We start from the raw sequence: 14,800 nt of genomic DNA, 5'->3' as shown, positions 1-14,800 counted from the left end.
AGGCGGCTTTATGGTCGAAGCAGCACTACAGCTGAGCCTTGAAGGACAGGGAGAAATTGGTATAGAGATATAAGGGGTTTGAGTGATATTACAGACTATGGATTTTTTTTTTTTTTTGCAGTTTTTTTGGCCGGGGCTGGGTTTGAACCCACCACCTCTGGTATATGGGGCTGGCATCCTGCTCACTGAGCCGCAGGCGCCACCCTAGACTCTGGATTTTATTCAACAGGTGATAGGGGAACTACTACAATAATAGTCTCCAACCTTTTTGGTATCAGGAACTGGCTTCATGGAAGAATTTTTTGATGGGGAGGGTGTGGGGGAATGGATTAGAATCTCACAAGGAGTGTGCAACCTAGATCCCTTGCAGGCACAAGCAGGGTTACAGCAGAATTCTAGCTACTAACGCCTGTAGGAGGTGGAGCACAGGCAGCGATGCAAGTGATGGGGAACAGCTGTACATACAGATGAAGTTTTGCTCACTTGCCCACAGCCCACCTCCTACTGGTTCTTAATAGGCCACAGACCAGTAATGGTAGGTGGGGGTGTGTGTTGAGGGCCACAGAATGAAAAGATGTGAACATTTTCGAAAGTCATATGATAAGGGCTGGTTTTCCAAATATTCAACTGACACGAGTGGGTAGAAAAGATTAGCAACAAGACACTGGAAGCAGGAAAACCAGGTAGGACATTAGACCAGTCTAAGCAAAAGGTAGTAAAAGTCCTAAAGTAGAGCAGTGGCACTGAAACTGGAACAGAAGTAATCACCACATAAGACATTGCATATACTCTGAGAATCTCATACTTAACGTGATTTCATTGTTGTACAAATATCACAGAGTGTGGTTACACAAACCTAGATGGTATAGTCTACTACACACCTAGGTTATACAGTACAGCCTTTGCTCCTAGGTTACAAACCTGTATAGCATGTTACTGTGCTATATAGTGTAGGCATCTGTAACACAATGACAAGTATTTGTGTATCTAACCACAGAAAAAGTCAGTAAAATTATTATACTTTTATGGGGCCACATCATACATAGGGTCCATTGTTGACTGAAACATTATTAGGAGCATATGACTGTAATACATATATTAGAAGGGACCTCACAAAATGATAGCCAGATGAGGCAAACAGCCATCTTCTATTGCAGAAATAAAACGTTCACTCAAATGGCTATTTACCGATTGCAAGAGGGACTTTACCTAACAATTGCAATCAGTGTAACCTGGCGTATTGTACCCTCAATAAATCCCCCCCCCAAAAAAAATGGCTATTTACCAGGCATAAAGAATAGGAGCAAGCTGTATAAATATTTTGGTGGGACACTTTAGTGTATTATTCTTTCAGTAATTGTTTTGAGTTCTAAGCACTGTGCAGTTATATAGAAGCAAACAAGAGGAAACACTCTCCTTTTACTATCCAAGCTAAGCTACATTGACAATTATACTAATCTTTATAAAAACTCCTACACTCATATATGAATTACTTGTTCACTAAAATGAGCAAAAATATAGAGCAATGATTATTATATACCAGTTATCTGAGCTCTCACATCCATCTCATCATTATTCAGATAAAAAATCAAGCAAAAGGCGGTACAGGTAGCTCAGTGGGTAGGGCACCGGCCACATAAACTGAGGTTGGCGTGTTGAAGCCTGGACTGGGCCTGCTAAACAACAATGACAACTGCAAACAAAAAATAGCTGGTCGTTGTGGCAGGCGCCTGTAGCTCCAGCTACTTGGGAGGCGGAGGCAAGAGAAGTGCTTAAGCCCAAGAGTTTGCAGATGCTATGAGCTGTGACACCAAAGCACTCTACCAAGGGTGACATAGTGAGACTCTGTCTCAAAAAAAAAAAAAAATCAAGCAGAAAGTTATACCCGCACCAAACTAGGTGTCATGGAAAAATACATACAACGATGATTTCCAAAAATGGCAAGGACTAAGTCCAATGAAAAATGCCCCCCTCCGCCTTTTAATAAGGGAGTAAACCACAATTTATACTCTAAAAGACATATGACAAGATTTTATTAGGGGATAAAAACCATATTGATAAAATAATTTCTAAAAATGCTTAGGCTGAAGTAAATACAGATTTAAAAAAGTTAAATCTACTCTTCAAATAAAAAAGTTATATCTACTCTACAAATAAAAATCAATTAGAAGGCAGCACCTGTAGCTCAATGGGTAGGGTTCTGGCTACAAACACCAAGTCTGGCGGGTTCAAATATGGCCTGGGCCAGCTGAAAAACAACAATGACAACTGCAACAAGAAAAATATCTGGGTGTTGTGGCAGGCACTGTTGTCCCAGCTACTTGGGAGGCTGAGGCAAGAGAATTGCTTAAGCCCAAGAGTTTGAGGTTGCGTGAGCTATGATGCCACAGCACTCTGGCCAGGGCAACAGCTTGAGACTGTCTCAAAAAGAAAAAAAAAACTTTTTTTTTTTTTGAAAATGGGAGCAAAATCGGAATGATTTAAGAAAAAGCTAAAAATAATGGAATAAAAAGATGAAATTATAAATTATATTTAAGCAATGTTTTAAAACAATATGTAATGTCCTTTGAAAGAAACTGTAGCTATTTATATCACTAAATCCACTTGAATCAAAATATATCCTAAAATGTATATCAGATGATGCAGTGATAAAGAGATGGATTATAAGATTATACATAGCTCCACTTAAGAAATCTTATAGCCCTATTCTAGTGATTTTCAAACTAATAGGCAAAGATTCACCAACAGAACTTGTTAGAAATGTAGATTTCCTGCATCCATCAAAGACTCTGAATTTATAAGATCTATGGTGGAGTTCAGGAATCTATTCATTTTAACAAGCATTCAAAGTGACTCTACTGCAATTACACAGAGATAACACTTGAAGAATCCTATAGTATTTTAACTCATCTAAGATCTCTAACTTATAAACAAGATAAGCTAAACACAGCAAGGTTAAATGCCTTATTCAACCTGAGAGTTCCTCATTTCTGCCAGGCTGACAGCGCTAAGTCTTCCTCCAATCCCTGGCCCTCTGCTGCTTCTCAGCTCCCTCCCACTATCTTGCTCCTACCCACTGTGAAAGCCACTTCTGTGATAAGGCCTGTCAAGCCCACCTGGACCCACACTAAGGTTGTATTGTTAAATGTTCAAGAATATCTTTTCCCACAACTAGAACAAAAAAAAAACCTCCCAGGGAGAAACTGAGCCTTTACTTTTGTATCTCCTTCACAGTGAGATATACTAATACTGTATTCCATTTTATTGCCTTCAATTTGTAGGCACTATCTTACAGATTGAAGGCAGTAAAATTACAAAATACTTCTTAGCCTTGTAAAACAGTAGTTTTTCTAACTGTAGGTCATGTCTCACAATTAAATGTGAAACCAATTTTGTGGGTCACAAAAAATATTAAAAAAAAAAAGTTTGGTTCGGTGCCCATAGCACAGTGATTACAGCACCAGCCACATACACGGAGGGTGGAGGTTCTGAACCCGACCCAGGGCAGCTAAACAACTGCAACAAAAAAATAGCCGGGCGTTGTGGCGGGTGGCTATAGTCCCAACTACTCAGGAGGCTGAGGCAAGAGAATTGCTTGAGCCCAAGAGTTTGAGGTTGCTGTGAGATGTGACACCAGAGCACTCTACCCAGGGCGACAGCTTGAGATTCTGTCTCAAAAAAACCAAAAAACAAAAAACAACACCCCCCCCCCAGTTTTGGGTGTGTATTGTTAAAATATTTTTCACTGTGGATTGCAGTCAAAAAAGTTAGAAAGCCACAGTTTTGTAAATGTCGATTAAACTAAACTTCTCCAATACATTTTAAACACTGTGTAGGCAAAGATACTTTCTCACTTGATTAATACTCACCCACCCAGTCTTCCCATTCTCTACTACATAAATGTAACACTAGCTTTATTCATTTTCCATTTCCTTAACTCAGATGAAAAGGAGAGGGTAAGTCTGAAGTCTAATGACCATTTTCCACGACACTGTATAAGCATTCACCAGTTTGTGTTCCTTCTTCGATTAGTCATCTGACGTTATGATGCACTTAAGATGGGCTCTTGGAGCACCTGTTTCTTGACTCAAGTCTATTTGAAATTTTAGATGTCCCAAATAGGGCTCTGAAATTTTTACAACCTGCTTCAGACACAGGCTTATGCTTAATGTGTTTTTTTCAAGATTACCTTCTTCCCCCCCACCCTTTTCTTTTGAGACAGTCCCACTCTGTCATGGGCTAGCCTACTGGGCTAGCACATCAGCCTAGCTCACAGCCAATTTGAAGTCCTGGGTTCAAGTCATCCTCCTGCCGCAGCTTCTTGAGTACCTACGACTACAGGTATCTGTCACAACAACTGACTAATTTTTCTACTTTTAGTAGAGATGGGGTCTTGCTCTTGCTCAGGCTGGTCTCAAACTCCTGAGCTCCAGGGATACTCCCTCATAGGTCTCCCAGAGTGCTAGGATTGCAGGCATGAGCCACTGTGCATGGCCCTTCTTCCCTTACTTTGGAGCCAGGATCTCTATATCCACCAGAACATTATGTTTGATAATCCCCGATGCTCTCTATAATCTTTTTTTTTTTTTTTTTTTTTGTAGAGACAGAGTCTCACTTTATGGCCCTCGGTAGAGTGCTGCGGCCTCACACAGCTCACAGCAACCTCCAACTCCTGGGCTTAAGCGATTCTCTTGCCTCAGCCTCCCGAGTAGCTGGGACTACAGGCGCCCGCCACAACGCCTGGCTATTTTTTGGTTGCAGTTTGGCCGGGGCCGGGTTTGAACCCGCCACCCTCGGTATATGGGGCCGGCGCCCTACCTACTGAGCCACAGGCGCCGCCCACTCTCTCTATAAATTTTTAAATTATGTATGCTCCAAATTGTTTCTATTTTCTCTTCTCCTAACTTAAGGGAGTATTCTCATTAACAAAATTGTGCCCTTTTCTAGGTTTTGAATGTATCTTACATCTTTTTTTTTTTTTGGCTGGGGTTGGGTTTGAACCTGCCACCTCCGGTATATGGGGCCGGCACCTTACTCCTTTGAGCCACAGGCACTGCCCCTTATCTCACAACTTCTTAATCAGCAAAATGTGAATGCTTATCTAGGCCTAATACCGCACTGTGACCTGTCACATTTCTAACGTAGTGTACTTTTTTGTACTATTACCTACAGTACTCTTAGTTTGAACTCAATCCCCATTTCCTCCAATAACTTTCCTGAAGACCTCCAACAGAATGTCTTCCAACCTCCACACATTTTGTTCAAACTTTATAGTACCTATCAGTCTACGTAAAATTGTAATTATGAATCTGTCCCCATGATTAACTCTCCTATGTGTATACCTTGCCTGCTCACCAAACACCAGAGCACACATACACAATAAGGCCCTGCTAATGGCTTACAGAACTGTACTGAGAAGGGAAAGCACTTAATTCAGTGGTTATAAAAATAGGTTAGAAGCTGTTTTCAATTCTGCACACCCTTCCACAGTCTTAATTTGCTCAATTGTAAAGTCTTTTAAAAATATAAAAACCCCTGTAGTCCCAGCTACTCGGGAGGCTGAGGCAAGAGAATCGCTTAAGCCCCAGGAGTTGGAGGTTGCTGTGAGCTGTGTGAGGCCATGAAACTCTACCGAAGGCCATAAAGTGAGACTCTGTCTCTACAAAAAAAAAAAAAAATATATATATATATATATATAAACCTATGATAGATATCATGGGAATGGCAATAAAGAACGCAGAAGTAAAACACGAAGGCTTGATAAAACCGATGTGATGCTCTCTGCATTTCCACACGTGGCTCAGTAAATCACTGCCTGAATTCCCCTCTCAGCTTTCACCATTCTGCCCTGTCATCCCCTTTTACTCTACTTCATAAACCTCCCACACGGTAGGGGGTACCACAGACCACTTCGCGGACCTCGCTGTACCTTTTTCTCATAGGGCCATGTACCCCGAAGTATTATTAGGCAACCGATTCTTTCTTGCCTTGCTTCTGTTCCGGTCTCAGTTGGCCACATTCACAGAACATGAGTGGGCAACCATTTCCCTCTAACAGTCCCAACTAAAACGGAAGCACGTCTAGACGCGGGCACCTTTAATCCTCTGTAAGCCCCGGAGTTTTTAGGTCACCGTATTTCCTCCACTGGCTACCGTCTCAATGTGACTTGAGATAGACATCGGTCTTCCAAGCACAGTCTTTCCCTAACTTTCCAGCCTTACGATGCCACTACCCTGCATATACAAACTACCTCGCAGATCTTAAGGAAGGTTGGGACGTTACTCCAGCGGTCAAGTTTTCCGAAAAGGGTTTGACCCCGGGGCACTTATTTAAGGGGACCCCCAGATGTTCTAACTTCCTTCCTGGAAACTGATCTTTGCCACTCGTCCTATACTTCCTGGGTTTCCCCATTCCCAAAAACAACACATCCACCTATCACCTTCTCCACTTTGGGAGATGTGCCCCTCGACTAACCCCTCTCTTTCCCCTTCTCAGCTGAGGCTCGGCCTGCCCTAGCTCGAGGGTCTGTCCTAGCCTGCCCGCGGCACTAGCCCCTATTCTACCGCTTCTCCTCCTCTACTCACTTTGGGTTTCTCAGGCAGTTTCTTCCGGTTCTTCTTCTTCTGCTCCTCGCTTCTGAGGTTCTTCAGCAAGGCCAGGTCGCCAGGGGTCGCGGCCGGCGCGGCTGTCGCCTCCTCCCGTTTGCGGTGCGGACTCCTTCGTTTCTTGCGGGCGCCGGCACAAGCCGCGGCCCAACCGTAGCCCAGCAGTACCAGCAGGAGCAGCCCGAGCGCGCCCGTGCCCACCAGGATCACCCAGCCCGGGTATCGCTTCGGCTCCAGCCCCAGGTCGAGGCCCAGCTCGGTGCGCAGAAAGCCTAGGCCAACTGAGAGCATTTCCTGCAGCCGGGCGAAGCCCTCCTCGGCCTGCTGGGCCAGCTCATCCGGCCAGCTCCGCGCAGCCATCTTCCCTCCTGTCAGGGGTACTCACAGGATGACGCTGGGGCGCGGAGACGCCGCGGACTAGTCAAGGGAAGCGAGGAGGGGCTGGGCCGGGCAGCCTCAGGCCGAGCGCATCGCGGCCGCCCCTCGCGCCAGAGCCGGGGACAGGCCGCTGTCGCCGTGGGGAGGGGAGAGGGGGCTCCCAGGTTTCCCCTAGTCAGCCTCACTCCGCCGCCGCCAGAAGGAGGGGGGCAGGCGGGAGGGAGTGTCTGCAGCGGCCGCCGCTAAGCGGCGTCTCCGCGCCAGCGCCAGGCCCCGCTGTCCTCCCCGGGCGGAAAAAGGGCGGCTCAGGCCGCGATCCACGCCGCACGCGGGGACTATCGCGGATCACGTGGACTCCGATGGGCGTGGCATGACCGTCACGTGGCCGTGGGCGTGGTCGGGCGGGCAGGGCGCTGTTGGAGCAAAGGCACAGTTGTTGCGGTTGGCGTCGGCTCTTTGGGCCTGGTTCAGACGCGGAGCCTGGGAACCGGTAACCGTGGACATGGGACTGGGAGGGGTTGTGTGGGAGAAGCCTCCGCCGGGTGGCTGGTGGCGCGGTGCTAGGAGACGTGGCGCTCGGAATGAGTGTGGGGGCGGGCGGGGGGAGGAGGGTGAAGAGTGAGGAACCAGGTCACCCGGTCTAAGTCAAAGTCAACCCGGCAGTTGTAGGGCTTTCGTTCTTTTTCGGCAGTGGTGTTGGGATGGAAGTGGCTTGGAAGTGTGGGATGGAAGCACTCTAGGGTGCTTCTAGAGTGAACTCAGCGGAGTCGGAACTGAAGCCGGACACTCTTACTGCAGGGCCTAGGTTTAATTCACAAATTGGATATTTCTCATTAGGGCCCACTGACATACTGTGTACTTGCCATTTGCCAGCCTGGCTAGGGTGCGTTCATTCATTCATTCTTTCTCCTCAGTGTTGTTAGTCCCCACTGTTCACAAGTTGGAAAGCTGGTGGGCGGCTCTATTCTTTTCATTTGTAGCTTTAATAAGAAATAAGAGGAAGCACATTAGATTGTATTTACATGTAGAGGTAACTTTTTCGTTGTGTTTTATTTTAAGCTTTTATACACTGCAAAAAGAGTTTTACAAAATCCTATTTTTATTTTCTGTGTTGACCATCTTTGGGATGCAGCGCTAGAAGGAATGGAATTGCTTTTCAGATTTTGATCACAAAGAAAATGTCTGGAGGGTGCTGGTGGGTTATAAAATTCCATTTTTGTGTAAGAAAACTGTCTTATCATTAAATGATAATTAGCATGCAAACAAGTGTCCTTTTTTTTTTTTTTTTGAGACAATCTCACTATGTCGCCCTCGGTAGCATGCTTTGGTGGCACAGCTCACAGCAACCTCCGACTCTTGGGCTTAAACGATTCTCTTGCCTGAGCCTCCCAAGTAGCTGGGACTAGGTGCCTGCCACAAAGCCTGGTTATTTTTTGTTGCATTTGTCATTGTTTTTTAGCGGGCCTGGGCCGGGTTCGAACCTGCTAGCCTCGGTGTATGTGACTGGCGCCGTAACCACTGTGCTACGGGCACCAAGCCGTAAACAAGTGTCTTAATCCAACTAAATACAGGCTTTCTCAAAGAATATGACACGGGTAATATTAGCACTGAATGCCAAAAATCTATTAGGAAGTATCTTGACCTATTTTCCAACGGTGTTGTAATGCATGCTGTGATTAATGCTTGGAAGGGAGTTTTGTAAAGAATAAATAGTAAAAATAAACTACTTTTGCTAAGTTTTATACAGGCTTATAATTATAGACTAAATTACAAGGCCAAAAACTTAGAAGATGTCATCAGGACCTGCTTTAACTCTTAGAGTTTCTAAATTATCCTTATAATTGTGAAATAAGATTTATAATCCTACCTGTATATTTGGCTTCCAGAGACATGAAGGGTCATGATATTCTATGAAGTTCCACTGACTATTCTAGATTAACACCTGTGGACTTAGGAATTACACTTTTTACAGTAATTATACTCGGATATCCAGTCCCTTTGGTAGACTAGTAAGTCTTGATTCAGTAAATCAATCGTCTTTCTTTTTTTTCTGTGACTGTCCTTTAATCTTAAAAATAAAAAAAACAAAAATATGGTTACTGTGTTTGTTAATACAGATAAACGCATTTTTCTTTTTTAATTTGAGACAGAATCTCACTATGGGCCTTCAGTAGACCACTGTGGCATAACAGCTAACAGCAACCTCAAACTCTAAGGCTTAAGCTTTTCTCTAGGAGAATTGGGACTGGGGCTATAGGGACTATAGGAGCCTGCCACAATGCCTGGCTATTTTTTTGTTGTGGTTGTCATTGTTGTTTAGCAGGCCCAGGCCGAGTTTGAACCTGCCAGCCTCAATGTATGTGGTCAGCGCCCTGACTACTTACTTACAGGCACTGGGCCCTCATTTTTCATACATAACTTTCTTGTTGTCTTTCCATGTGTTTACATTTTAAAAACAAAATGGAGTCATATTTACTGTTTACTGACTTGCACTTAATACGGTCCTGAACATGCATGTCAACTAACAAAGCCTATCTGATAAAACCCACCATGAACACCTATAGTCCTGCAAAGTTAGCTTTATTCATTTACAGCAGGGTGGAGTTTAGGTAAAATTTAAATGAAGCAATGCTTTGAAAGACTCAAAGCAAAGAATGTAAAGGAGTTAATATCAGGTTTGTCCTAAGCAGACTGGAAATCCGAATTCCTTGTAAGTGACAAAGTTAAGATGTTGTGTTCGAAACCCCTTAACTGAAGTTTTGCACCTGGGATGGATATAAGGACTTTATTCTAGGAGTGACCCACACATTGGCATGCCACTCAATAAAAAGGAATGAACTATAAATACATGCAACAACATGGATAAATCTCAATGTAATTAGTTGACTGAAAGAAGGTAGACAAAAAAGGAATACATATTCAAAAGAGTCCATTTATATAAAACTAGAACATGCAAACTAATCTATGGCGACAGAAAGCAAATTTGTTTTTATTGGAGGATGTGGGATGGGAGCAAGGAGATATAGAGGGAGGGATTACCAAGAGGCACCAGGAAATTTTTGGGAGCGATGGATGTATTCATTATTTTTATTGTGATGATGGTTTTACAGATACATATTTATTTCAAAACTTACCAAATCGTATACTTTATGTTTTGCAGTTTAATTAGATAGGGTCAGTTATACTCCAGTAAAGCAGTTCAGAAAAGTTTTTAAAAAGTAACTCATATGGCTCAGATCCTAACAAAAGTGAGATGACTGAGTTCTGTTTTCACTAATGGGATTTCAGACAAAGTTTTTGCCAGTCTGTGATTTCACAGAACAAGATTTTTGATACTGCATGTCTTGATGTTAATTAGCAAAAGTTTTTCTTACAGGTTTGCATGATTAATACAGTATCTTTTTTTTTTTTTTTTTTTTTTTTTTGAGACAGGAGTCTCATTTTGTTGCCCTTGGTAGAATGCCGTGGGGTCACAGCTCACAGCAACCTCAAACTCTTAGGTTCGAAGGATTCTCTTGCTTCAGCACCCTGAGTAAGTGGGACTACAGTCAGCTGCCACAGGGTCTCACTCTTGCTCAGGTTGGTCTCGAACCAGTGAGCGCAGGAAATCCACCAACCTTGGCCTCCCAGAGTGCTAGGACTATAGGCTTGAGCCACTGCACCCAGCCCTACAGTATCGTTTCTAATGGCAGGCTAGTCTATTGTCTTTTTCTACTGTACTTTAACATACTGTTTCTTGCTATTAAATGCAATCTGTCATGAACATACTTGTAACTTTGTGAATATCCATGATTGCTTCCTGAGCTTCCAAAGGTTAAACGTCATACCCTAGAGTCAGGTTGCCTGAGCGCAGACTAGAACCCAGACCTCCCACTGCTGTTGACTCTTGTCAGTATACTGTGTAGTCATTTCTTAGAGTACTGCATGTATTGGTTTCCTCCAGCTGCCATAACAAAATACCACAGACTGGGTGGCTTAAACGGTTTTGGAGCCTGGAAGTCCAAGTTAGGGTGGCAGTGTGGGTTTGTTCTAATGAGGGCCCTCTTTCTACTTGCAAATATCTACTTTCTCTCTGTGTTTTCTCATGAGGCAGAGAGAGAGCAAGAGAGGTCTCTGATATCCCTTCTCATAAGAACACGTTAATGTGGGCGGCTCCTATGGCTCAGTGGGTAGGGTGCTGGCCCCATATACCAAGGGTGGAGGGTTCAAACCCAGCCCCGGCCAAACTGCAAAACAGAAAAATAGCCGGGCGTTGTGGTGGGCGTCTGTAGTCCCAGCTCCTTAGGAGGCTGAGGCAAGAGAATTGCCTAAGCCCAGGAACTGGAGGTTGCTGTGAGCTATGCCGCCATGGCACTCTATTGAGGGTGATAAAGTGAGACTCTGTCTCAAAAAAGAAAAAGAACATGTTAATGTTATCATATCAAGACCCTATTCTTGGGACCCCTAAAACCTTAATTACTTCTTTAAAAGCCTTATCTCCAAATATAGGCATACTGGGGATTAGGGTTTCAGCAGATGAGTTTTATGAGAGACAAACATTCAGACCATTGCAATATGGGAAGCTGACTTCCACTTAAGTAGCTTATGTTGAGGGGGAGTGAAGAAGAATGTTGGTTCAGGTCTTCACAATGTAGATTCTTGCCATCATAAACTGCATTGTCACTAAGTTACATACACAAGGGGATAATTTTACAGTAAGGCAGGAAACTATAGTTGAGTATGGCAAGAATTTTGAGATATGGTCAGGAAGAGGTTATCTTCAGAATAAATCTAGTAAGAATTAGTAAATAATTGGCCAGTGTGATGGCTAATGCCTGTAAATCCTAGCAGTGTAGGAGGCCGAGGCGGGTGGATTGCTTGAACTCAAGAGTTCAAGACCAGCATAAGCAAGAGTGAGACCATGTCTTTACTAAAAATAGAAAAACTAACTGGACGTTGTGGGTAACTAACTTATCCACAACACCCAGTTACTTGGAAGCTAAAGCAAGAGGATAGCTTGAATCCAGGAGTTTGAGGTTGCTGTGAGCTATGATGCCATGGTACTCTACTCAGGGCAAAAAAGTGAGACTCCGTCTAAAAAAAAAAAGTAGTGGCCCACACCTGTAATCCTAGCACTCTGGGAGACCAAGGCGGGTGGATTGCCTGAGCTCACAGGTTCAAGACCAGCCAGAGCCAGAGCGAGACCTTTCTCAATAAACAGCCAGGCGTTGGGTCAGGTGCCTGTAGTCCCAGATACTTGGGAGGCTGAAGGAAGAGAATTGCTTAAGTCCAAGAGTTTGAGGTTGCGACACCATGGCACTCTACCCAGGGCAACAAAGTGGGACTCTGTCTCAAAAAAAAAGAAGAAAAGGAAAAAATGAAATTATCCTTGGAAGTATCCTCAGAATCCTAATCTGAAATATTTATTATTTATTTTATTTAAAAAAAGTTGTTTTTTTTTTTTTTGACAGAGTCTTACTTTGTCACCCTTGGTAGAGTACTGTGGCATAGCTCATAGCAATCTCAAACCACAATGACTGGATTTTTTTTTTTTTTTTGAGACAAGATCTCACCCTGGCTCAGGCTGGTTTTGAACCAGTGAGCTCAGGGCAATCCACCTGCCTCAGCCTCCCAAGTGCTGGGATTACAGGCGTGAGCCACCGCACCAGTGTTAAACTGAAATATTTATAAATGTGTTACTGAAAGGGCCAGGATGTTTCCAAGTCCTTTAAGAGATCAGAAAATGCGTTAAGAATCTGAATGGAGGGAGGCGCCTGTGGCTCAGTGAGTAGGGTGCTGGCCCCATATACTGAGGGTGGCGGGTTCAAACCTGGCCCTGGCCAAACTGCAACAAAAAAATAGCCGGGTGTTTCGGTGGGCGCCTGTAGTCCCAGCTACTCAGGAGGCTGAGGCAGGAGAATCGCCTAAGCCCAAGAGCTGGAGGTTGCTGTGAGCTGTGATGCCATTTCACTCTACCGAGGGTGACAAAGAAAAAAGAATCTGAATGGAACTAAAAACTGAAATTTTATCAATTGTTTCTCACAGGAACATCAGTATTCGGGTCAGTGGAAGCACTGAGGCTGTGAAAGTGATAACCAAAGTAAATTGTGATATATTCACATAGTGAAATACATGTATAATAAGAATATAACAGCATACATGGATGCATGGGAATAATGAACTTGAAAGACGGGAGAGTGGGAGAGAGATGGATTGGCAAGAAGAATATAGGGGTCTACAAATACATTTATAATGTGTCTCTTAAACTAGGCAATGGGTGTAAGGGTGCTCCTTATATTATCTCTCTTTTTTTGCATGCCTGAAATACTTTGTAATTAAATTTAAGTGATACTTCTTTCCAAAAGGGACGCATTAGGTTGCATTCCCACCAGCGGTGCGGAAGTGTTCCCTTTTCTCCACATCCACGCCAACATTTGTAGTTTTGGGATTTTGTTATGTGAGCCACTCTTACTGGAGTTAGATGATATCTTAGACCTGCCGTTCGATCCTGCAATTCCTTCACTAGGAGTATATCCAAAAGATCAAAAATCACTTTATAACAAAGATATTTGCACCAGATTATTCATTTCAGCTCAATTCATAATAGCCAAGTCATGGAAGAAGCCCAAATGCCCATCAACCCATGAATGGATTAATATATTGTGGTATTTGTATACCATGGAATATTATGTAGCCTTAAAAAGATGGAGACTTTACCTCTTTTATGTTTATTTGGATGGAGCTGGAACATATCCTACTTTGTAAAGTATCTTAATAATGGAGGAAAAAGTATCCAATGTATTCAGTACTATTATGAAACCAGTTTACAATCACTCACACTTTCTTTTTTTTTTTTTTTTTTTTTTGTAGAGACAGAGTCTCACTTTATGGCCCTCGGTAGAGTGCCGTGGCCTCACACAGCTCACAGCAACCTCCAACTCCTGGGCTTAAGCGATTCTCTTGCCTCAGCCTCCCGAGTAGCTGGGACTACAGGCTGCCGCCACAACGCCCGGCTATTTTTTGGTTGCAGTTTGGCCGGGGCCGGGTTTGAACCCGCCACCCTCGGTATATGGGGCCAGCGCCCTACCGACTGAGCCACAGGCGCCGCCGCACTCACACTTTCATATGAAGAATAGATCACAACTATGGCCCAGGATGAAAGAGGGAGGGGAGGGTTGGAGGAGGGGGAGGCCAGATGGAGGGAGGATGAATGGTGGGATCACACCTTTGGTGCATATTTCAAGGGTACATGTTGGATCTATTAAGTTTAGGGTATAAATGTCTTAACACAATAATTAAGTAAATGTAGTGAGAGATATTTTAACCAGTACAATGTAAGCATTCCAAATTGTATATGAAATTCACACATTGTACCTCATAAATGCATTAATGTATACATGATCTACCTCTTTATGATTTAATAAAGAAAAAAATTTAAGTGACAAAGGCAATAGTTTGCAAAGAGTCTAGATAAAATAATGGGGTCTCCCTGATTCACAATTGCTGAGTTGCTATAATTGTACAGTGGGGGAAACTAGATTGGAGGATCTTAGCTCAATAGGTATTTCGTTTTGCTCTGATTTCATGTCCCGTGCACTACACCCAGAAGGTAATGTGGCTTCTTACGTAGACTTTACTTCGTAAGAGAGAGTGGGTTGAAGAGCTGACTTTTAGTAAAACTGACCCTCTTAGCAATTACTGGCATAAATCATCATTCTTGGTGGAGCACTATGGCTCCCATGGGGCTGAAAATTATTGGTTCTTGGAGGAAAAAATCTTGAAGTATAAAATTCAGATATAGTAGATACACAGGTATAAAATATATCTATGGTGTTAAA

At 43.5% G+C, this 14,800-nt stretch overlaps 1 protein-coding gene across 1 annotated transcript in view; it reads right to left on the bottom strand.

Annotated features, from left to right (window-relative positions):
* LOC128588802 (tolloid-like protein 1) overlaps nt 1-6,965 on the bottom strand; it is a 63,549-nt gene extending 56,584 nt beyond the window's left edge. Inside the window, 1 exon segment of the mRNA XM_053595598.1 lies at nt 6,585-6,965. Coding sequence (XP_053451573.1) covers nt 6,585-6,965 — 381 coding nt within the window.
* Between the last annotated feature and the right edge of the window lie 7,835 nt (nt 6,966-14,800).

Source organism: Nycticebus coucang, chromosome 6, assembly GCF_027406575.1.
Source record: "Nycticebus coucang isolate mNycCou1 chromosome 6, mNycCou1.pri, whole genome shotgun sequence".
Classification (NCBI taxonomy): Eukaryota; Metazoa; Chordata; class Mammalia; order Primates; family Lorisidae; genus Nycticebus; species Nycticebus coucang.
This window is presented reverse-complemented; position numbering and strand designations above follow the sequence as displayed.